At 40.7% G+C, this 22528-nt stretch overlaps 1 protein-coding gene across 1 annotated transcript in view; it reads left to right on the top strand.

Annotated features, from left to right (window-relative positions):
• The window catches only part of EFCAB6 (EF-hand calcium binding domain 6), a 204428-nt gene that overhangs the window by 53252 nt on the left and 128648 nt on the right, over positions 1-22528 (top strand). The window contains exon 8 of the mRNA XM_028115294.2: positions 4972-5120. Within this exon, the coding sequence (XP_027971095.2) occupies positions 4972-5120 (149 nt within the window). The remainder of the gene's footprint in view (positions 1-4971; positions 5121-22528) is intronic.

The raw sequence follows: 22528 nt of genomic DNA, 5'->3' as shown, positions 1-22528 counted from the left end.
CTTGATCTCAGGGTTGTGAGTTTGAGCCCCATGCTGGGTGTGGAGATTACTTAAAATCTTAAAAAATAATCTTACAAAGGTATAATATTTAAGACTATATGATACCGTCTTACCCAATTTTTGTTAGGTAATGGATTAATCTTTATATGTGAATTTAGCATATGATAACAGGCATTCCAGTAAAGTCAGTAAAGCGTGGTATGACTGGGGAGTGGCTCATTCAGTAATTATTATTAGGATAATTCACTAGGCAGCCATTTGGGGGAAGACGCTTGTAACCTTCCATTCCTCACACCAAAATAAATTCTATATGCATCAACTATTTAAATTTAAAAATAATATGGGTGAAAGTTTTTTAATCTTGAAACTGAGACTACCTTTTAAGCGTGATGTAAAGCCCAAAAACCATAAAGAAAAAGATTGGTACATCTGCTTACATTAAAATGAACAGCTTTTGTACAGCAAAACTTTGTGTAACAAACGGGAAACTTGACAAAATATGGGCCACATAAACAAGAGATAAATCGTAACCATTCCAAAGGTACGTAGAACTTTTAACAATGAATATAAAATTTTCAGGAGAAAGATGTCAATGAGGAAAAAATTAACAATAGCCAGTGTTGATCAAGGTGTTGGAGAAGTGAGTATATGTAATACTGTGTTGGTAAATTAGTAAAACTTGTTTTCTGTTATTGTTGTTAATAAATTTATTGTTTTCATAAAAACAGAACCATTACAAAATGCATTAGCATTACAAAAAAAGTAAGCAATTCTGAAAAGTACAAAGAAGAGAGTATAAATTATTCAAAATCCACTACCCAGAAATAATCAAAGGCAACATTTGGCGAACATAATTCTAGGTCTGTCTTTATTCATATATATAGAAGGATGGCTGCCTCGGTGGGTGGGTGGGTGGATACATGGAAAGAAATGATTTTATAAGAAGAGAATCATGCTCCTTTTCACAAATAAGACATAGTTAATTTAAACGTCTTTGAATTTACCAGAAGTAAAGGAGACATGGCCGCCCTGGTAATTACCCCTTCTGTGGAGCCTTCCGTGTGCCGGGCCCTGTTGGGTGTTCCCCTCCTCAGTCTTCACAGCAGCTCTGTGAGCGAGGCACTGTTATCATCCCGTCTTCCACTTGAGGAAACTGAGGCATGGAGGGGTTTAATGACCAGCCCAAAATTATACTGCCAGTCAGGACTGGGGCCAAGTTTAAGTTCAAGTTCTTGCCGAGTCCAGCTTCAAGTGAAGCTGAAGACATATCTGTACTTTGGGTAAATATTTCTTTACCACAAGATATATTAGGTCCCAAAAGGGACTTTGAGACAAGAAAAGAGGTTAAGAAAGCCATTAAGAGTTGCAGAAATTATGGTGTTTTTGAAGGGTCTTTCGATTACAGGCAGCGCAGGGCAGGCTCTCACTTCTTCACCCCTCCCTCCCATCTCACAGGTTTTGTTGTTTCTGTTTTGTTCTTAGTCAGGGTTTACAACGATATTGATATTTACATTTCGTTGTGTTCCTATAATTCCCCTAGTTGTTTCGTCTTCAATTCGTATTTACGTGGATTTAATCCACATCACTACACTCCAGTGCTTACCATAGTTAATCCCTTTCAGAGTTCATTATTTTGATTTATTTTGGGGCTGGCTGGATTTCATTGTCAAGCAATTTCCTTAAGAAAGGCTCTTGGGTGCTTTGTTCCCTTTGTTTTTTCATATTTGAGACTGTCTGCCTCTGACTTTCCTACTTGAACAACGTAGCTGGGTGTAATTCTTCCATCTTGCTTTCTCGTCCTCAAAATGGTATAAGCATCATCCCATTGTCCTCTGGCACTGGGTGTTCAGGAGAAAAAGCCTGAGGTCAACGGCTGTTTTTTCCCCTTGTAGGTGATTCCCTTTTTCTACCTGGATGCCTAAAGTTTTGTTTTTTCTTTTGGGGTTTTTTTTGGATCCTTGAAATTAAAAAGCGAAACTGAGCTGTACTTGCATTAGGCATTTTGTCAAAGTTTCCGGGACCACAGGGTGTTCTTTTGATGGCCAGATCCAGCCCTTCCTTCATTGCCAGAAAACTTTTTCTGTGTCACTAAAGCCTTCCCCCACCTTCCCTCCTTCCCTCTGTCTTCCCTGCGTCGGCCCTTCCCTCAGTGTTATTCCCAGTTACCCTCCCATTGGGTCATCTTGGTCTGTCCTCCGGAGCTGGCACCTGCTCCTCACTAGCTCCATCCAGTACTGTCATTCTCCTCCGCCTCCAGTGAGAGTCTTTTGAGCCATTCCTTTATTATTCCATTGAACTTCAGCCTTGCCTCTTACGCTTGCTGTTTCTAATTTATTAACTCCTATAATGATACAATTTTTGTTTCCTAGCTTCCTCGCTTTGAAATATCCCTTCCCTTTCGTTGTTTTGTCATCCTGACTTCAAGCTTTTCTTATAATGAATTCATATTCTTAGTTTCTTTTTATGGCATGAAACCTTTTTGGTGATGTGTTTATATTTGTTTGTATTATGTTTCCTTACAGACTGGGTTCTTTGTTTTTTGCCTGATCTTTCTTTTCTTTCTTTCTTTCTTCCTACAGTTTTCCATTGTCTACATATACACAAATCACACATTCTCTTATGGATGGACATTGAGATCGCTTCTCGTTTTGTGCTAGTCCAAACGATGCCACTGTAAGTGGTTGCGTATGTATCTTTTGGTGCACCTGTGCAAAGGTCTCTCTAGGAATGATGCTTACGACTGGAATTACTTGCCAGGTTGTAGCAGACGTGCTCCTCAGCTTTAATTGGCAGTATCAAACTGCTTTTCAAAAATATCAATTTATACTCCCACCTGAAGCATATGAGAAAGAATTCCTGTCGTTCAGCCTACTCACCAACGCTTGATATTGTTCGACTTTTTTTTTTTTTTTTAAGATTTTATGTATTTATTTGAGAGAGACAGAGAGAGCACAAGCCAGGGGAGGAACAAGCAGAATCCGCACTGAGCCCGGAGCCTGTTGCGAGGCTGGGTCCCACAACCTTGAGATCACAACCTGAACAGAACCCAAGAGTTGGATGTTCAACCGACTGAGCCACCCCGGCGCCCCAATATTGTTACAGTCTCATACAGATAGAGTGTCATCTCGGCTATGATTTTAATTTTTATGTGTCATAGCTTTTTACATTTTGCAACCTTTCTTTAGAACATTTTTGGTAAAAATATATTCGTTTTAAACAAATGTTTATTGAGTGGCTGCAGCATGCCAAATTCTGCTTCATTCTAGGTAATTATTAGTAAACAAAACAGACACAATATGCTCTCAAGGAGGTTGCACGAACTCACATCAGGGAGAGGGGTGTTAAACGCATTCATAAATGCGACAAATATGGAAAAGGACCTCATTTAGATAGGGGATCAAGGGAACATTTATACACATTAAATGTACAAACAGAAAATTAGCGTACCTTTCTCTGGTCTGTCAGTAACATGATGGCATGCCACACATCATTTAAAAGCTTGATGTAGATATAAGTTCTTACAGGAAAAAATATCATGAGATACTGTTAAATGAAAAAAGCACCTGTCACATCAGAATGTATAGCCATGATTGCATTTTCGTAAAGTTGTATGTTTATATGATCATTAGGGGAGTTTCTGCAACACTATATAAAAAAACTGGGTGGAGAGACTTCCAGATATCTTTATGTCCTTCTTTTTACTTTGCTGAATTGCTTGCATTTTTCCCTTTTGTTTCATTGTAAACAGTCACAATGAGAATCCCTTAAAGGTTTATACATATCACCAAGATACTATGTCTGTTTCACTCCCTGCTCTTTTCCTAAAATCTCTTGATTATGTCAAAAACATTCTCCTAGAAAAAAACCTCAATGGAAACCAATGTCATCAAGATATCAAAAGTGGATTTCATTAATCCAGTTAATACACTGAGACCGTACTCCACATCTGGCTCTGGCTTTTCTCTGTGAACCCACTTCCCTGAAAGAGATAGGGGCAGATTTAGCCACATTTTGGGTTAGTTTTGTGCAGCTTTCTAAGAAATTCTTTAAATATTTTTAAAGGTTTTCCCATTAGTTTCCCCACGTTCCTGTGTACCCTATGGAAATTTCAAAGAATTGCTTCTTATTCCTTTGGTGGGTAGAGACTCTTGTGCAAGTATTTCTATGTCCCAACAGGTTGCTTTTTTTTTTTTTTAAAGTCACTTTATATACCAAGTTGGTGGTGATTTTGTTTCTCATTGCAGTTAGCGGGAAAAACTGAATTCAGACAAAGAGGAGAGGGTTGGAAATATCGGAGAATATTGTTATTACTCAATAACAAACAGCAGGAAGACCTTTGGAAATAAAACCAATCTTCCTCGTATTTTTATGAGCCATATAAAAATCAGTGTTAAATTAACCTACTTCACTGAATTTAAGAAGTCCCATAAGCGAGGCTCACTCACCCTGATTCTTTGTGATTCCCCATTAAAAAAAAAAGAATAATTAAAGAAATGTACAAAGTGTACTCTGTTTATGCAATCTTTATATTAATGATTTTCCTTACTCTAAAGCTACTTCTGTTTTTAATAAAATGTTGCCAGCTTTTTTGTTTGATTGACCTGACTTAATCAGGAGAAACCTAGCATGGGCTCACAGTAGGAATGGCTTGAAAGTATATTAAGAAAGATGTATCAAACTGGCAGATCCACCGAATATTTTTAGCTCTGAAATTTGAGGTGGAGCTATTATATGTGCTGTTTTTCCCTGAGAAACTTGTCTGCCTTGTCAGTTGAGTAGCTGTGACTGGGGATACTGTTCTGTAGCGAGCTCATCAATTAAACATTTGAAGTTCAGTACATGCCATCGTAACCTTTTTGATCAGTTTTTGGAGGGGAAAATGTGACGAGGTTTTGGTAGAAATAAACTGGTTGAATAGCTCTGTGAAGTGGATCTCTATGAATGCAACATTCGAATTTTCATTCCCTGCAGCTTCCTAAGTCTTATGAACAGGTTGAAAAAGCCCTGAGTGCAGGCGACCCCTCCAAAAGTGGATATGTGTCTTTGAATTACCTAAAGATTGTCCTCGACACCTTTGTATGCCGATTACCAAGGAGAATTTTTATCCAGTTAATGAAAAGGTAAGAGTCCCATTGTTTCCTTGGCATTTTTGTCCCCAAACGTCAACCATGAGAATAAGGAGTAGCTTTATTTATTTTTTATTAATGTCTTGGACTTTTTTTTTCCTTGAAAATTTCAAACACATGCAAAACTAAAGAGAATACTGTAATGAATCCACTAACGTACCCACTGCTCAGCTTCAATGTTCAGCTCGTGGTCCATCATTTCATTTCTCTTCCTGATCATTTTTCCATTAACCCCAGATACTTTTTAAAGCTTTTATTTATTTATTTGACAGAGAGAGAGAGCACAAGCAGGGCGAGGGGCGGAGGGAGAGGGAGAAGCTGACTCCCCACAGAGCAGGGAGCCCCATGCAGGGCTCGATCCCAGGACCCCGAGATCATGACCTGAGCTGAAGGCTTAACTGACTGAGCCACCCAGGCGTCCCAACCTCAGATGTTTTTGAAACAAATACCAGATATCATATTTCACTGAAAAGATCTCACTACGTCTTTCTAAAAGATAAGAACACTTTTTAAAAACGTGGTAGAAATACTGGTTTTGCACCTAATAGAATTATCAATAATATTAATAAATATCCAGCCAGGGTTCAAATCTAACTGAATGTGTCAGATTTTCTTTTACAATTTGAATCAGGATCCAGATAAGTTCTGTACATTGCAGTCGATTGATTTGCCACAATTCTGTTTTCAGTCTGTAGGGTCTCTCTCCATTTGTGAATTTGTTCCTTTATGATGTATCTATTATGAAGTATTTATTACATGGAACTTCTTACAACCGACATCCGTCTGATCTACAGTGACATTTGACATGTCCTGCTGTCTCCCACTCCCAAGCCCCGTCCTCTAAATGGATAGAATTCAGATATATGTTCAGGTGGTTTTTTTTTTTTTTAAGATTTTACTTATTCATTTGAGACACAGAGATACAGAGAGAGAGAGAGCATAAGCAGGGAGAGAGGCAGAGGGAGAAGCAGGCTCCCCGCCGAGCCAGGAGCCCGATGTGGGGCTCAATCCCAGGACCCTGGGATCATGACCTGAGCCGAAGGCAGACGCTTAACCATCTGAGCCACCCAGGTGCCCCCATGTTCAGGTGTTTTGGCAAGAATACTTCCTAGGTGGTGGCAAGCATGTGTGTGGACTGGTTGTCTTTCTTTTCACGATGTTAGCAGCCATGGTGGGCCTACTTAAACCTGTGTATTCACTGGGGATTATAAAGTGGTGCTGTTCCACATCTATCATTTCTTCTTTTATTGGTTGGAGTACTTCTGTAATGAAAGCTTCCCTTCTTCAGCTGCTTGGTAACAATGAGACACACTTAGTCTAGGAAAGCCAAGATATCCTTGGTTCTTTCCCCTCACTTACCACCTTCTAAAATAATGAATTGGTTCCCAAGCATTCTCCCAAAGTGAGCGATGAGTGATTTTTCTTAAAAAAAAAAAAAACTTACCATAACTCACGAACGTCCACATATTTGATGTGTTTCAGTTCATCATTAGTCTCACTGATCTTCAGTCTGTGCCATCTTGGCCAGTGGGAGCCTTTCATGTTGTCTGCTGGGTCCTGTTGGTGCGACCCGGATAGTCCCTGAGAGCTCTCTTGCTTTCTGATATGCTGCCGGCTCTTCTGGTACGTTTCTTGCCCCTGACCTGGAATCACCCATTTCTCCAAGGATCCCTGTTTCCTTTGGAAATGGTACACATAGACCAGACTCTTTGTAAGGAATACTGTCTTTAAGGACCTGGTGCTCTGTCCAGGTAACTCAGAGAACCTTGTCTCAGGGGAAGCAGGGTAGAGGCTAATGGAAAGATTGTCTTGTGAAATTCTGGATAATTGGTGGACATCTAGGGTTACCTAGAAAGGAGAGGCAAGAGAGAAGGAGGGAAAAATAGTATTTCATTTATTTATTTATTTATTTATTTATTTATTTATTTATTTATTTATTTTTGAGAGAGAGAGCGAGAGCGAGAGCGCGCGCACCTGAGTGGGCGGGAGGAGGGGCAGGGAGAGAGTCTCAAGCTGGCTTCTAGCATAGAGCCTGACACGGGGCTGACATCATGCCCGGAACTGAAATCAGGAGTCAGACGCTTAACCAATGGAGCCCCCCAGGCGCCCTGAGAAAAACAGTATTAAGTGAGGCCAGCTAGATCCATTCTGCACAGGCTCCTCTTTCCTTCTTGACCCTCTGTACATCCAGAGAGGATTACCATGCCATGCTACCGTAGCTTCTAGAGTAAAAGGCAAGATTTGGCCCTAGGAGTGAATATTTCCATGGCTCAGAAAACAGCTCTGTTGTTCTATCTATACATGGTGACAATTTTTAGGAAATACTTCATTGGATGACTAAAAGTCATATAGTCATTTCTTTTTATTTTCGAAATTATACAAGTAATAAGAGCAATAATAAAAATAAAAAGCAAAAAGTCACAATCCACCTTATGTAACAAATTTATTGCTTTCACGTTTCCATGCTCCGTTAACCTGTATCCACATACATATGTAATTTTTATGTATTTGTAATTAAAGTACATCTACAGGTTTACATTGTGCTTTTCAAATAGGAATGCATATCACAGACATGCATCCTGTTGGCTTCATCATCTTCAAAATTATAATTTTATTTTAAGATTTTATTAGAGAGAGAGAGAGAGAACAGAGGAAGAGAGAGAACTCAAGCAGAGTCCACACTGAGCACAGAGCCCAACGTGGGACTCGATCCCAAGACCCTGAGATCGTGACCTGAGTCGAAACCACGAGTCTGGTGCTCAACTGACTGAGCCACCCAGGCGCCCACAAAATTATAATTTTAATGGATGCATATTGAGTCCCTTTCTCTGCCAGACATTAGGGGAGGTGCTAAGAATGCAGAGATAAATTACAAATAGTCCCACAGCAGTGGGGACCACCCGAGTGATGGCAGCTCTGAAGACTATAATTGGCATGCAGAGTGAACTAATAGGACACTCAGGGCAGCCAGGATTGTGCCATTGTGACAACCTGTTCTCACCAGAGACCCGGGGATTTCTGATCTGTGCCCTCTGTTGAATTCACCCAGAGTGCCCAGTGGAACCAGGCACAAGGGACAACAGCAAGGTAAATACCCAAGTACTGGTATCTTGAATTATAAATTAGGTTTGTCTTCGGGAGCACATATCTGCCAGTAAAGATTTGTCCTGTCTTCCTGGTCAGCTCTTCCCTTTATAATTATGTAGCTGCCTTTCTATCCCTCTGGCTTTTATAGCCTGTCTTCTCTGCTACTAAAATACCCATAACAGTTTTCTTTGGATTAGTGTTTGTCCAATATATCTTTTCTCAACCATTTGTAGTCACTATTACCACGTTTTAGGTGTGTTTCTTATAAAATAGCATATCTGTAATTAAAAAATTCCAAATGAACATCTTTGCCTTTTTAGTGGTCAAGCGTAGCATGTTCCCAAGTCTCGTGACGGGCATGTTTGGGTTTTTTCCTTCTACTGCTTTATGGTTATCTTTCTGACTTCCTCGGCTCTTTTTCTTTTTCCCTCCTCCACTGTGTTTGGTTCTGTCTGAATTTTCCTTATCATGTGTTTTCCCCTCCACTGTCTTGAGACTTCAATATTTTATTTCTATTCTTGTAGAGGAGGTTACCCTTAAAATTTTAACATGTGTTCTGAACTTGTAAAGCCAAAAGTTCACAATATTTCTACTGTCCTGAATAAAACAAGCAGCTTCAATGTACATGTTCCTATCGGCTAGTGTTTCGATCCAACCTTGTTCTGATAGTCTCTGTTATTGGGTTTGTTGGTTTTTTGTTCTGTTTTGTTTTGTTTACAATCCATGTTTGGTTAGGTTTTCCCGTGTTTACCAGTTTGTCGGCTCCTCACTGCTGCTTCAATCTCACCCCTCATTCAGAATTCAATTTCTTGAAGGATATCCTGTAGTAATCCTTTAAGTGAGGTGCTGTGAGTGGGCGGGGAGGGGGTCAGTCTTTGTTTTCAAAAATGTCTATTTTCCACTTTTTAATGAAGATTGTACAGGGAATATAATTCTTGTCTGAGAGTTATTTTCTCTCAGCACTTTGAAGACATTCTTCACGGGCTTCTGGCCTCTGCTGTTGCTGTTGAGAGTCTGCTGTCTAATTGCCAGTACTTTCTGGGTGATCTGTTTTTTCTTTTCTCTTTTTCTGGTTGCCTTCAAGATTTTTCTCTTTGTTTTTGTTACTTTACAGTTTCCCTACAATGTGTCTTGCTAGAGATGTCTGTTTATTTAACCTCCCCAGACTCATGCTGTCTCACGGTGTGGAGTAGTATTTTTCATGAATTCTAGAACATTCCCTGCTGCTACTCTTTGGGTATTGTCTCCACTCCACTCTTGCTGGCCTTTTCTTCTGGAAGTCTTATTAAATATTTGTTGAACCTCCTCCTTCCACTTCCCTTGTCTCTTAGACTCTCTTGCATTTCCCATGTCTTTATCTGTCTGGACTCCATTCTGACTGTTTTTCTAGAATCTGTTTTGTTTCACTCTTAACTGTGTCCGAACTTCTCCCAGTCTTGCGGTCCCGGGTCTCAGAGCCCCACGTGGGCATTAAACCCCATCCTCTTAGTGCCTGTGGGAGATCCCAGGGCTGCCTTTAGCACAGCCTGCTCTGTCCAGGTCTGACAAACAGCCTGGGCTCTTGTGGGAATAACTCACATTCTCGCTGGCCCATGCTTCCAGCACCTGTGGATTTCCCTTTCTTGATTTCAACTTCCACCGTATGTTTAAAATCATTTTCTTGATATATTTATTCCAGTAGGTTTTTTTTTTTTTTTATGTATTTGTTGATATATTTCTGTGATTAGACCAGGAGGTTGGGGAGAGATGCACTGTGTTGCCAGAAATCTTACCTTAATGTGTTCATGCTGGCTGGGAAGTTAGAAAAGTCTCCGGAGAGTAAGCAGAGCTGAGTGGAAGCTTCGAGAGATGAAGAAGAGTCTCCGACGTGGGTGGCTAGAGAAAGACGTTCCATCCAGAGGAAGTAAGCAGCGTTCCACCGGGGCTGGTGGATGGGGTCATGACAGTTCGTTCGGGCTTTTTAGTTCTCTAGACCAGAATGTTTCTAACCATTTCACTGCTGAGTCTCTGGTTTCTTTAGATTTGCATATGTTTGTTTGTTCATTTATTCGCTCAGCCAGTCCACAGATAGTTTTGGAGCCCTCACTATGTACCAGGCACTGTGCTAGGTGCTAGGGACTCATTGGAGAGGAAGATATGATCTGTGTCCTCAGAGAGTGCTACCTGCTGGTGGGTGAGGCGACAATCCACAGATACACCTGGGCTGAAAGGAGATGTGCAGTGTGATGGGGGCCATTGTGAGAGTGGCAGAGAAGGCCTCGGGAATCTTCTCCGCAAAGTGAGCTTTAAACAGAGACCTGAGACACCAGGGGGAGAGCCCCAGGATGGGCAGCCCTGATGTGCTGTGTTCCGGGGCCTGGCAGAAGCCAGGGTGCAAGAGGGAGCCAGAGGTGGGATAGAGGGCGGGCATGGGCCCGGGAGGGGACTGGGATCGTGGCCATCACCAAGGGGTCAGGGACAGGCTTTGTGTTCACTTCAAGGCCAGAGTGGGAATACTTGTGTGCATTTTTGTAACGCTCGCCAAATCTGAAAAGATAATAGTGATTTATATCACCGTCAACGTTGTATGAGTGTTCTAGTTTCATATTCCTTCTGGCACTGAATATTAACATTGTTTTAAAATATTGATAGCTTAAGAGGTATAAAACGATGCCTCATTATTGTCTTAATTTATAGTTCTTGGAACAGTATTGGGCTTGGACATTTCCGTGAGCCTGTGCGTTAGTCGTATCTCCCCTGATGTGAATCCTCCTCTTGTCCTGACTGGGTAATGCACCCACTGCTGGTGTCTTAAGTCAGTTTTATCACCTTTCTAATAATTTTTTATAATTAATTAATTATTAAGAGATAACCCTTTTCTGTCATAAGCAGAGTAGCTTTGTACAGCCGTTCTTCCCAGCTTGCTGCTTCCCTTTCATTCACATGACACCTCATTGTTCTGAAGTTTACATTTTAATATAATCAAATACATTAATCTTCTTTTGGAATGTCTTCTGTTGCTTAATCTATAAATTCATCATTCTTGCCCAGGCTTGATATAAAAACGCTTTTCTAATACGCTTGTTTTTCTTATTCTTTGAAAACAAAACACGTTAATTCATCCTGACATAAGGTGGGCATCCAAATTCACATTCTTTTCCCAAATAGATAATCTGTTTTACCGCCACCACTTATTATTCTTTCCCCATTGTTTTTAATGTCTGCTTTGTCATACATTCAATTTTCTCCATAATTTGGTTTAATGTGTCCTTCTGTCTGTTCCATCACTCTACCTCTCTCGTACGTGGATGTTTCTGTACAGTGCTGCCCACACTGTCCCATCAAACTGCCCTGTTGTTTTCTGTCTTACCTCTAGAGAAAACACTGGGTTCCCGGCACTGTCACAGTGATTTCTTGACTTTAGAGGGTGATTGTTGGGAACTTACCACTCATTGTGTCCCCTCCTAGGAAGAGAGAATCTCCTGGATTCTACCATGAAAGCACTGGCCCCGTGAAACAGACATTAGAGGTGGGACTAGTGTCACCCCCAGTGGCAGCGAATGGCACCAGGGGTGGCCTGGCCCCAGGGGAGTGCTGTTTCCTCCCTGCCTTACTCTCCTCTCCAGCCACCCAGGAGGTGGTACAGTGCAGACCAGTGGGAGGGGCAGTGTGGGGACAAGGGCACACCTAGTGTTGCCAGAAGTGAGCCCCCGGAACTCCCCTTGACCTGCACTCGCAGCGTCATGGGTCCATGATTGTGCTGGGCAAATTCTCTATGACTTTTGTATCTAAAAAATGATTGAAAAGTTCACTAAAAAAATCTGTACAAGAATGTTCATAGCAGCTCTAGTCATAATTGACCCAAATGGGAATGGGCCCAAGTGTCCTTAAGCAGATGATTGGATAAGCAAACTGGTCCATCTGCACGATGGCTTATTTCTCAGCAGTAGGAGGGAGTGAGTTTTCGGTGCAGACAACATGGATGATTCTGAGAGACATTCAAAAGAACCAGTCTCAAAGGCTGCTACTCTAGGATTCTGTTTATATGACATGCAGGAAAAGGCAAAACAATAGGATCAAAGAAGAGGTCGGTGGTCTCCAGGACTCAGGGTGGGGGAGGCCTGACTCCAGAGGGGCAGCACGGGGAAGGCTGGGGCGTGATGGAGCTGTTCTGCATCCTGTGTGTGGTGGTGGTGACGTGAATCTGTACATGGGTTAAAACTCATAGAAGTCTACACCAAAAGTAAAAAGTTCATTTTAGTGCATCTTAATTTGAGAAATAAAATTTAAAAATACATCCTTTTTAAAAAAAATGGCAGACAACATAGGAAAGAATAAAGCAGGAAGTAAAATAAAATCTAAACCCTCATAATAAAATGGTTGGAGAAATTATTCTTAACTACCCAATCCAAGAATGGATAGTATAGGGAGGAAAAAAAAGGCATCTTTTTGAGTTTGTTGTTTTTTAAAAAATACTGAAGATCTAGGGCCTAAATTAAACACCCTAACATCTTGGTAATAAGGCATAAAATCTTGACCAAAATAATATTTTGGAAACTTTAAAAAGCCATTTTCCATATATATATTTATATTTTGATGTAATGGTAGACTTTAATTGAACAGCTAACTTGACCTTTTATTGCTAACATGCTGTGCCTTTCAATGTTGCTTAGCCTTTTATATAAAGTACATCTGTTAAAAATAAAATTAGTGTTTAAACATGAAGAGTGATGTTTGAGTGAGAGCTGAGGGGATGGCATAAATGGAGTGACTTGCTATGACTTGTGTATTCACCAGAGGTACTTACTCACCCATCATGCAAGCAGGTTCTCACTCAGAAGCATCTCCTGGTGAGAATTGTCCCACTCACCCCAGTTAACATTAGCAACCCAACAGAAGCTATACAAGCAGGAACAATAAGCCATTTAGGCCAAATTACATTAAGTGTAGAAGCAATACCCAGTGGTATGTTTTCAGTTATTGTCCAAACCTCTTTAACCCACATGTCTAGGATCACTTCCATCTGTGTGACATTCTGGAAAAGACAAAACAATAGGAATGGAAGAGAGATCAGTAATTGCCAGGACTAGGGGCAGAGGAGGGTGTGACTCCAGGGGGCAGCACAAGGAAGCTTTTGGGGGTAATGGAGCTGTTCTGTATCCTACCATGGCCGTCTTAACCTCCGACATAACATTGGTCAGGGTTCAGGCAGAAAGCAGATGGACATGAGTTTATTGAAGGACCCTTTACTCATGTGAGGGCAAGATTAAATGAGATCAGTAGATGGGGAAGCGTTTCTCTCTCTTAGGCCTGAAGGGGTAGGAGAGGGGGCAGTTACTGAAAGGAGCAAGACAGATAGCTAAAGGGGAGGTCACCGGAGAGCAGATAAGGTCTAAGGTAGAAGAACATGGCCATGGCCACGTGGCAGCCCAGCAGGGAGGGGGCTGGGGGAATAATTAGCCCACCTTCTCTCCTCTTGCCTTCCAATCCTCTGAGGTACCCAATCTTCATTTCACAGGATCTCAGTGCTTGATGGTCATCTCTTTATTGGGCTGCCTCAACTGGCTCAAGGCACAGTGCGTCCTGTAGAACAGCACCCTAACCCCTGGGGATTTCCTCTCAGCTGATTGTAGATGAGTCATCAGCAAGCTACCAACCATTCTATCAAGTCTGTTCTGGTGATGGGATATGTGGTGAGACCAGTATGTTCTGTGGATCTGGGGTTATTGCCACACCATCACCACCATCAGATGAGTCCCTTAGTTTACTTCTGTGATGCGCAGGACACCCTGGCGGTGATGCCCAAAGCATTCTGGAGGTCCACAGATGATGGTAAGTGGCAGAAGTGTTTCAGGAAGGCAAGGCAAATTTGTATCTGGAGTATGTATTGAGACAAATTTTGAGACAATGGAGTCTTTGCCAGGTGACTGGGAATCCCACCTGGAGAAAGGAGCCATGAAAGGGCTCAGTGTGGGCCTCTGCCATTTGCAGCCTGGGTACTTAGCTGGGCAGTAGCCAGCTCAGCTTTAGTGATGAGAAGTCCCTGTTTTCAAACCAATGCACAGCGTCCGTTCCTCTCTCCATGACCACTTTTGTGTGGAGGCCCATGAACAAACACCAGGTTGCCTGGGCAAAGTGACTGACCAGCACCTTCAGGACAGGTCAACTTTCCTCCAGATAATCTGTGTGGATGCTTACCAGTGGGCACTTACATGGGACATAAATACCTTTATAAGCTGTGCTTCTTTTCTGTGATGAGACAAAAATGTACACTACAGCCTGAGCCTTGCAAATTGTTTCTTACTCAATGCCTCACTCAGAATTGCTGGGTTACCCAAGATCAGCAGAGCAGATCAGAATAGCAGGACAAAATTGTCTCCAAAATCCAGAGACACCCTTCAAGCATATGAATCTTTTTTTTGTGATGGGCAGCAAAAGGCTAATTAATCGGTCTTTCACTTTAGAGGGACTATTCCAGCATACCTTAGACATGCCTCTGGATCCCTAGAAACTTTATCAGACTGGAAGACCCTTGAAATTCCATGAGGTTTATCTTCTCTGCCTTTTTGAGGCCTCTGGGATATTTGTTATTTCATTCTTAGTAGATCCAGTTAATATAATATCATCATGCAATGGACCATTGTGATTGTTGTAGCACACCAGAACAATCCATAGCTACTTGATGGGGCACCTGGGTAGCTCGGTCTGTTGAGCGTCCAACTCTTGATTTTGGCTCAAGTCATGATCTCAGGGTTGTGAGATCAAGGCCCACGTTGGGCTCTGCATTCAGTGTGGAATCTGCTTAAGATTCTCTCTTCATCTCCCTCTGCTCCTTCTCCCTGCTTGCTCACTCTAAATAAATAAATAAATAAATAAATAAATAAATAAATAAATATCTAAAAAAAAAAAAACCTGTAGGACCCTCTGGGCAAGCCTTGATCAGAGTTCCTTCACATTATAATATGGCAGGAAGCAGAGGAGTTGACATAGTCTTGAGATAAGATTTGGAGGTGTATTAATCTCCCTGCCATGTAAAGGGAAACTGTTGAAAAGGAAATTGAAATGTTAGCATTGATATGTCTAGAGCTACATACCAGATGCTAGGGGCTGTGTTGATTTGCATGTGTGATTGGCATCATCACTTGATTAAATTTGCAATAACCCACAGTCATTTTCAAATATCCAAGTAACTTTTGCATTGGGACACAGTGATTTAGATGGAATATGGTAGAAGTCAACCTCTTGCCCTCGTCTTCAAAGAATTTTGATGCACTCCAGGGAGGTGGTAAGCTTTTTAAATCCTCTGCTAAAGTGTTGAGTTTTCCACTTAGTCCTTCCTATCATTGTAGCCCCTTATTTCATGGCTCAAAAGACAAATGTGAGGATTCTGCAGTGACTAAGAATAATTATTTCCATTATGTATTCTGAGCCTGGAGGAGTAACCACAGGATGAGCCTGTAACCTTACTGGACCCACTACAACATGGACTTGGGCTTCATCTCTTGTCCATAAGCCTCCACTGTGACCCAGCAGACTGTGCTGGCACTTTGGCTCTCCATGGATTATCATTAGTTCAGAGCCACTATCTAATAACCCTGAGTGGCTAGGTATTTCCTTTCCCTTCATGTGTAGTCATTTTAGTAAATGGCTGAAGGATCTTCTGGGCAAGGTTTGAGGGAAGATTCTCAGTATATACATATGGCTATATTGTAGGGTTGTTCCTCAAAGGTATCCAGATTCCCCCTTAATTAAGGGGCTCTGGGTCTGTGAATTGGTTTGGTCTGTGACCTGAGCAACAGGTCATGAATTCCCACTTTAAATGACTCAAGTCAGGCTTCTGCCCATCAGTCCTAGAATTTTCCGTGTATTCTGAAAATATCAGGCAGCACCTTGGTCTTTCCTAAGGACCTTGTGTTCGGTTAGCTAGTGCCAGAAACCCTTGTGAGCTGAAACACCCTGATTATGCTCTAGCTTATTGTGGTGAGTACTCCTAAGGTGTACTCTAGAAGGAAGTTTCCCAACTGCCAACTATGAGGACGTCTCATGGCTGTTAATATGTTAACTCAACATCATGAATATCTATGAGGGGAATGTGTAGGATGTCGCAAACTTATTTTGTTTGCAGAATGACGCTGCCCTAGATGGTCATATGAGTGATGTGCATAACTCACCTCTGTGTTCCCACTGCCACCAGACCACTTCAGGCCCTCACTTCCTCTCTCCTGGACGTGTAGTTCTGAATTCCCATATCACGGCACCCTGGAATGGGATGATGGATTGTGCAGTGTGGAATGTGCTGCAAGTGATGTGTCATTTACTAATAATAAAGTTAAAATATGCAAGTGATTTTGTTTTCTGGTAAAGTACAGCGGTCATCCCTGAGTTAATGCCACCTTCAGTTACTTGCATGCCCTTATCTTTGAAGAGAGAAAGGGGCAGTTTACAGCTACCATTAGAGCATGCCCATACCTTGGCAGTATGTGGGGACACTTGTCCAGGACATGGGCAGCAGCAGTGTGGACTGGGACTTGGCAAGCCCCTGGCTATTATTTCCTTTTATACACAAGACAGCTTGAGCCTGTATCGCATGCACTTTGCTCAGTCCAACACCTTCCCTCCTTCCTCCAGAGGTTATTTGGCTTTCTGGTGGAATTTTATTATCTTGGCCCATTTGCCCTGTGGCCTGTTTCTCTTCGGTGACCTGCAAATCTTGACCCTATAGCTGCTGTTCTCTCTGTGGCCTCTGGTGGGGCCCCCATAATCTCCCTTCAGAGGATCCTTAGAAATGCAGTGTTGGTGGGCTTGGGGAAGAGGTTGCTAAAATCATTGAATGTGCTCTTTCTTACCAACACATATTATTAACTCAGAAACAAATAAACCAGTTCTAAATCGTGATGCATGGGGCAAACCTACCCCAGATGAGGGAATCAGGGAAGACTTCTTGGGGAGATGGCATTTAAGATGAGCCCTGCATCAAAACATCAGGCATGCAGAAAGGAAGTCTGCTTTGTCGCACAAATTTAGAGCACACCAGTCATGTTGTATTTGTTGTGGAAGAGCATTCCATGCCAACAGACCCATACAGAGGCCTTCATGGAAGTGGGAGCCCGGTATATTTGAAGATGGGAGGAAGGGAAACAGGTTAGGGACAGAAGTCAAGAGTTTAATACTGGACATGTTAAGGTTGAGATGCCTGTTAGAAATCCAACTATTGATGTTGAGTAGGCTGTTGGAAGCTCAGAAAAAGAAGTCCAGGCTAGAGAAAGAAATATGGGTATCAGCTTTGTACAGATCAATATAGATGGTATCTAACGCCAGAGAACAGAGGAGGTTGCCAAGAGAGTGCGTAGGGATGGAGAAGAGAAATGAGAGATGGGGGTTGTTAGCATTAGTGACCGGATGGTGGAAGAAGAGTCAGCCAGTGAGGTTGTTCGTTTCCCACACTTGTTACATCCTCCTTTGGTCCCTTACCATCAGCATCCCCACCTGTTGCAGGTCTGCCCATCTTTTCCGTTCTGATGACTCTCCTCCTGGCTGAGCCTCCTTGGTCCCTCCAGCTAATGGGATTAGTCTCTCCACCCTGTTTCTCTTTGCACCTCCTCTGACAGTACCCACTGGTTGAATGGAATCCACACTGTTTGGAACAATATGACAAATCTGTGTTTTCTTTCCCCTTCTCCACAGACGGAGTTGTGTGCTGGATTCGTGGGATGGGAAAGTTGGTTGGGAATGCTAGTAGGCCCCCAACATCAGAATCCAGAGGGAGAGCTGCCTGAGGGAAAAAAAAAAAAAAACAGAGAGAGAGAGCCCCTGGGACATTTTTAAGACTAAAAGACTCAGCTATATCTTTGTGACCTTTGGATAATGGTCACTCACGTGATTTCTGGCAAAATTGGCACTGATTTTTCAAAAATAATTTCATTCATGTGTCTATTCATGTTGATTATAAAAGCTGTGAAGGCTCAAACTGGAAAATAGGGGAAGCCATGAAGAAAAAATAAATTACCCATTATTGTAATAGCCAGAGATAAACACTACTGATATTTTAGTATATTTCCTTCCAGAATTTCTTTGTGTGCACACGTACACACACTCCATGCACACTTAACATCGTTGTGGTCACATATAAATTAGGGTCTATTTTCTCACACAGTATTTTATCAGGAGCATATTTTATGTCGTTGAAAAACCTTTGAAATTAATTTTTAATGGCTACAACATGTTTTGTTAACCCTTGAGTCAAAAGTTTAAACATTTCTAAGGTTTCCATTACATATTGCTCAAATGCACTTCAGGAAGGTGTTAATTTATTCTTATGAGGGCGGCTTGTGAGAGGCTTTTTGCCAGCATTCCACATTGCCACTTCTAGATCCTTGCGAATCTGACAGGTGGAAGCAGAGTTCCTCACTGTTGTTTTGATTTGCGGGTCCTTGGTTGCTGTTGTGCTTGCATGTTTTTCATGTTTAAAAGTTTTATGTACTTTCTCTGTGAATAATTATTCATCCGTGACCTTTGACAATCTTCTATGTTTTAAAAATGTTTTACTCCAGTATAAGTTAGTAAAATAAAATTCATCCTCAAGGGCATAGTTTAATGAGTTTGACAGTTGTATCTATTTATCTAACCCCTGCCATAGTCAATATACAGAATACTTCCATGACCCTGTAATTCTACTCTTGGCCCTTTGTAACCAACCCCTTCCTTCCCTGACCCTCAGCTCCAGCAACCACTGATTGTTTTCTGTTGTTGTCACTATAGTTTTGACTTTTCTAGGTGTCTCATAAATGGAATCATACAGGATGTACCCTTTTGTGTTTGACTACTTTCTTCACTTACCTTTTTTTTTTTTAAGATTTTATTTATTTATTTGAGAGAGAATGAGAGATAGAGAGCACGAGAGGGAAGAGGGTCAGAGGGAGAAGCAGACTCCCTGCTGAGCAGGGAGCCCGGTGTGGGACTCGATCCCAGGACTCCAGGATCATGACCTGAGCCGAAGGCAGTCGCTTAACCAACTGAGCCACCCAGGCGCCCTCACTTACCATGTTTTTAAGATTCATCCATCTTGTTGCATATCCCAACATTTCTAATTGCCAAGGAGTATTCTACCATACTTGTTTGCCACAATTTGTTAATGCATTCACCAGTTGACAAACATTTGGGTAGTTTTCAGTTTGGGGTCATTACAGAAGATACTTTATAAACACTTACATACAATTCTTGGTGTGTATACATGTTTCCATTTCTCTTGGGTGAATACCTAGTAATAAAATTGCTGGATTGTAGGTAGGTTTGAGTGTATGTTTAAATTTATAAGACACTGTCAAACTGTTGTCCAAAGTAACTGTACCATTTTGCAGTTCCATCAATAACATGTAAGAATTCCAGATGCTTTACATCCTCATTAATGCTTGATATTGCCAGGCTTCTTAATTTTACCCATCCTAGTAGTGTGCATTTTCCTGATGACTAACAATGTTGAGCCTATTTTCATGCGATTATTGACCATTCATATATATTCTTTTAAAAAGTGTATGTACAGATTATTTGTCCATTTTATTGGACTATTTATTTCCCTATTATTGATTTGCCAGAGTTCTTTATATATCCTAGATATGAGCTCGTTTGCTACATACTTTCACATATTTACTCTCAGTGTGGCTTGCTTTTCTCTTTTCTTAACTCCGTATTTTGAAGTACAAAAATTTTTAATTTTGATGAAATATGTTTTATCTACTTAAAAATTTGTTATGGGTAATTTTTACAGGAGATCCATTTCTAGTCAATTTTTGTGTATGGTGTGAGGTAAGGGTGGAGATTCACTCTGTTTCTGTCCAGATATCCAGTTGTTCCAGCATCATTTGTTGAAAAGGCTGTTATTTCTCTGATGAACAACTTCGCACCTTTGTTGAAAATCAATTGACTATATAAGTGTGAGTAGGTTTCTGGACTCTAGTCTCTTCCATTAATCTATAGGTTTATTCTCACATCGATACCACACTATCTTGACTAATGTAGCTAAATAGTTAAGTCTTGAAATTAGATTGTGCAAGTCATCCAGACTTGTTCTTCTCTTTCAAAATTGTTTGACTATTTTAGAGTCTTTACCTTTCTATACCTTTTAGAATCAGTTTCTCAATGTTTAAAAAAAAAAAAAAAAGCCTGTTAGGAATTTGATTGTGAATACAGTGGGGAGAATTGCCACTTTAACCATATTCAGTTTTCTATTTCATGGACATGGTATATTTTTCCATTTATTTAGGTGCTTAATTTACATTATATTTAGTAGTCATGTGTCCTTAAGCTCCTTTTGGTTCTGACACTTTCTCAGACTTTCCTTGTTTTTTAATGACCTTGCCAGTTTTGAGGATTATTGGTCAGATATTTTATAGAGTGTCCGTCCCTCAACTGGGATTTGACTGATTAGACTGAGGTAATGTGTTTTTGGAAGACCACAGAGAAAGTATCATTCTTGTCACATCGGATCAAGGGTGCAGAGTATCAATATGGCTTGTCACCGTTGAGGTTGACCTTGATCATGTGGCTTAAGATAGTGTCCTTTTATTTTCAACCTATATGTGTCTTTATATTAAATGTGCCTTGGGGTGCCTGGGTGGCTCAGCTGGTTAAGCGTCCAGCTCTTGACTTGGGTTCAGGGCATGATCTCCACTAAGTGTGGAGCCTGCTTAAGATTTTCTTTCTCCCTACCCCTCTGTCCCTCTCCCCACCACCACTTGCACATGCTCTCTCTCTCTCTCTAAAAAAAAAAAAAAAAAAAAAAACAGTAAATTTACCTTTTTTGTGAAAGCATAAATTTGGATCTTTTTTTAAAAATCCAATTGTGTTTAGTCCATTAATCTAAAGTGTTTAGTTGATTAATATTTAAAGTAATTATTGATATATTTGGATTTGGGGCTCCCTTTTTTTTTTTTGCTTGTTTGCTCTTTTTCTTCTTTTCAGATAATTGGAATATTTTTTAGAATTCAGTTTTAATTTTCTTATGGTCTTTTAAGCTATACTTCTTTGTATAATTTTTCATGGGGGTTATAGTATACATCTTTACTGCTCCCAGCCTGCATACAATTAACCCTGCACCACTTCACATAAAATGTAGAACCTATTATTTACTTATTATTATTACTGTTATTACTTTTTTTAGTTATATAAACTATGAATAAATTAAGAAGAGAAAAGGCAAACAAAGTAGCCTTTGTATTTTTTCAAATATTTACCATTTCTGATACTTTCTTCATTCTTTTCTGAGGAGTTGAGGTCTCCATCTGCTATCATTTCCCTTCAGCCTGAAGAACCTCCTTTATCAAGCTGTGCTAAAGATGGATTCCCTTAGCTTTCTTTTATTTAGAAATGTCTTAATTTATCCTTCATTTTTGAAGAATTTTTCTTAGATGAAAAGTTCTTGGGTGACTTTTTTCTTTTAGCACTTCATGATGTTGTTCCACTTCTTTTAGCTTCCATGGTTTTGGATGAGAAGTCATCTGTTAAACTGTTGTTCTCTTGGCATGGAATGAGTAATATTTCTCTTGTTGCATTCAAGATTTACTCCTTGAATTTGACTTTGTAATGAGCCTTGGCATGGCCTTTTTCATGTGTATTCTACTTGGTTTTTGTTAAAACATCTTCAATCTGTAAATGGGTATCTTTAATAAAATTTGGGGAAATTTTGGCCTTTCATTCGCTGCTCTCCTTATGTGATTCCAACTGCATGTATGTCAGACTTTTCTCCCTAGTAATGTTCTATTTTCCTGTTTTTTAAAATAGGTTCTATAATTTTATTTTATTTTTTATCGTATTTATTTTATTTTTTAATTTTATTTATTTATTTGAGAGAGAGAATGAGAGAGAGAGAAAGAGAGAGCATGAGAGGGGGGAGGGTCAGAGGGAGAAGCAGACTCCCTGCTGATCAGGGAGCCCAATGCGGGACTCGATCTCGGGATTCCAGGATCATGACCTGAGCCGAAGGCAGTCGCTTAACCAACTGAGCCACCCAGGCGCCCATTATTTTTATTTTTTAAGACTTACTCATTTGAGAGAGCACGTGTGTGCTCAACATTTTGAATATTAAATTGTGTTGTGCTCGCTTGGGTAGCACATATACTGAATATTAAATTGTGAAGACTCTAAATTTTGCTGTTATTATTTTTTCAATGAATGTTTTTCTTTTGTTTTAGAGGCAATTATCTTGGTTGGACTCAAACTGCCTATTCTATTTCCTAGGTGGCAGTTCTGATCTTAGTTCAGATCTTTTGTGTTCAGCTAAGCAATTTTGAATACGTTCTGATCATGTGAGATTCAGAGCCAGTCAAAAATGTGGTAGGGCA

This window comes from Eumetopias jubatus, unplaced genomic scaffold (genome assembly GCF_037043125.1).
Source record: "Eumetopias jubatus isolate StellerSeaLion01/CBP00866 unplaced genomic scaffold, mEumJub1_p1.0 scaffold_8, whole genome shotgun sequence".
Taxonomy (NCBI): Eukaryota; Metazoa; Chordata; class Mammalia; order Carnivora; family Otariidae; genus Eumetopias; species Eumetopias jubatus.
The sequence above is the reverse complement of the archived record's forward strand: the minus strand, read 5'-3'. Positions and strand labels throughout refer to the sequence as shown.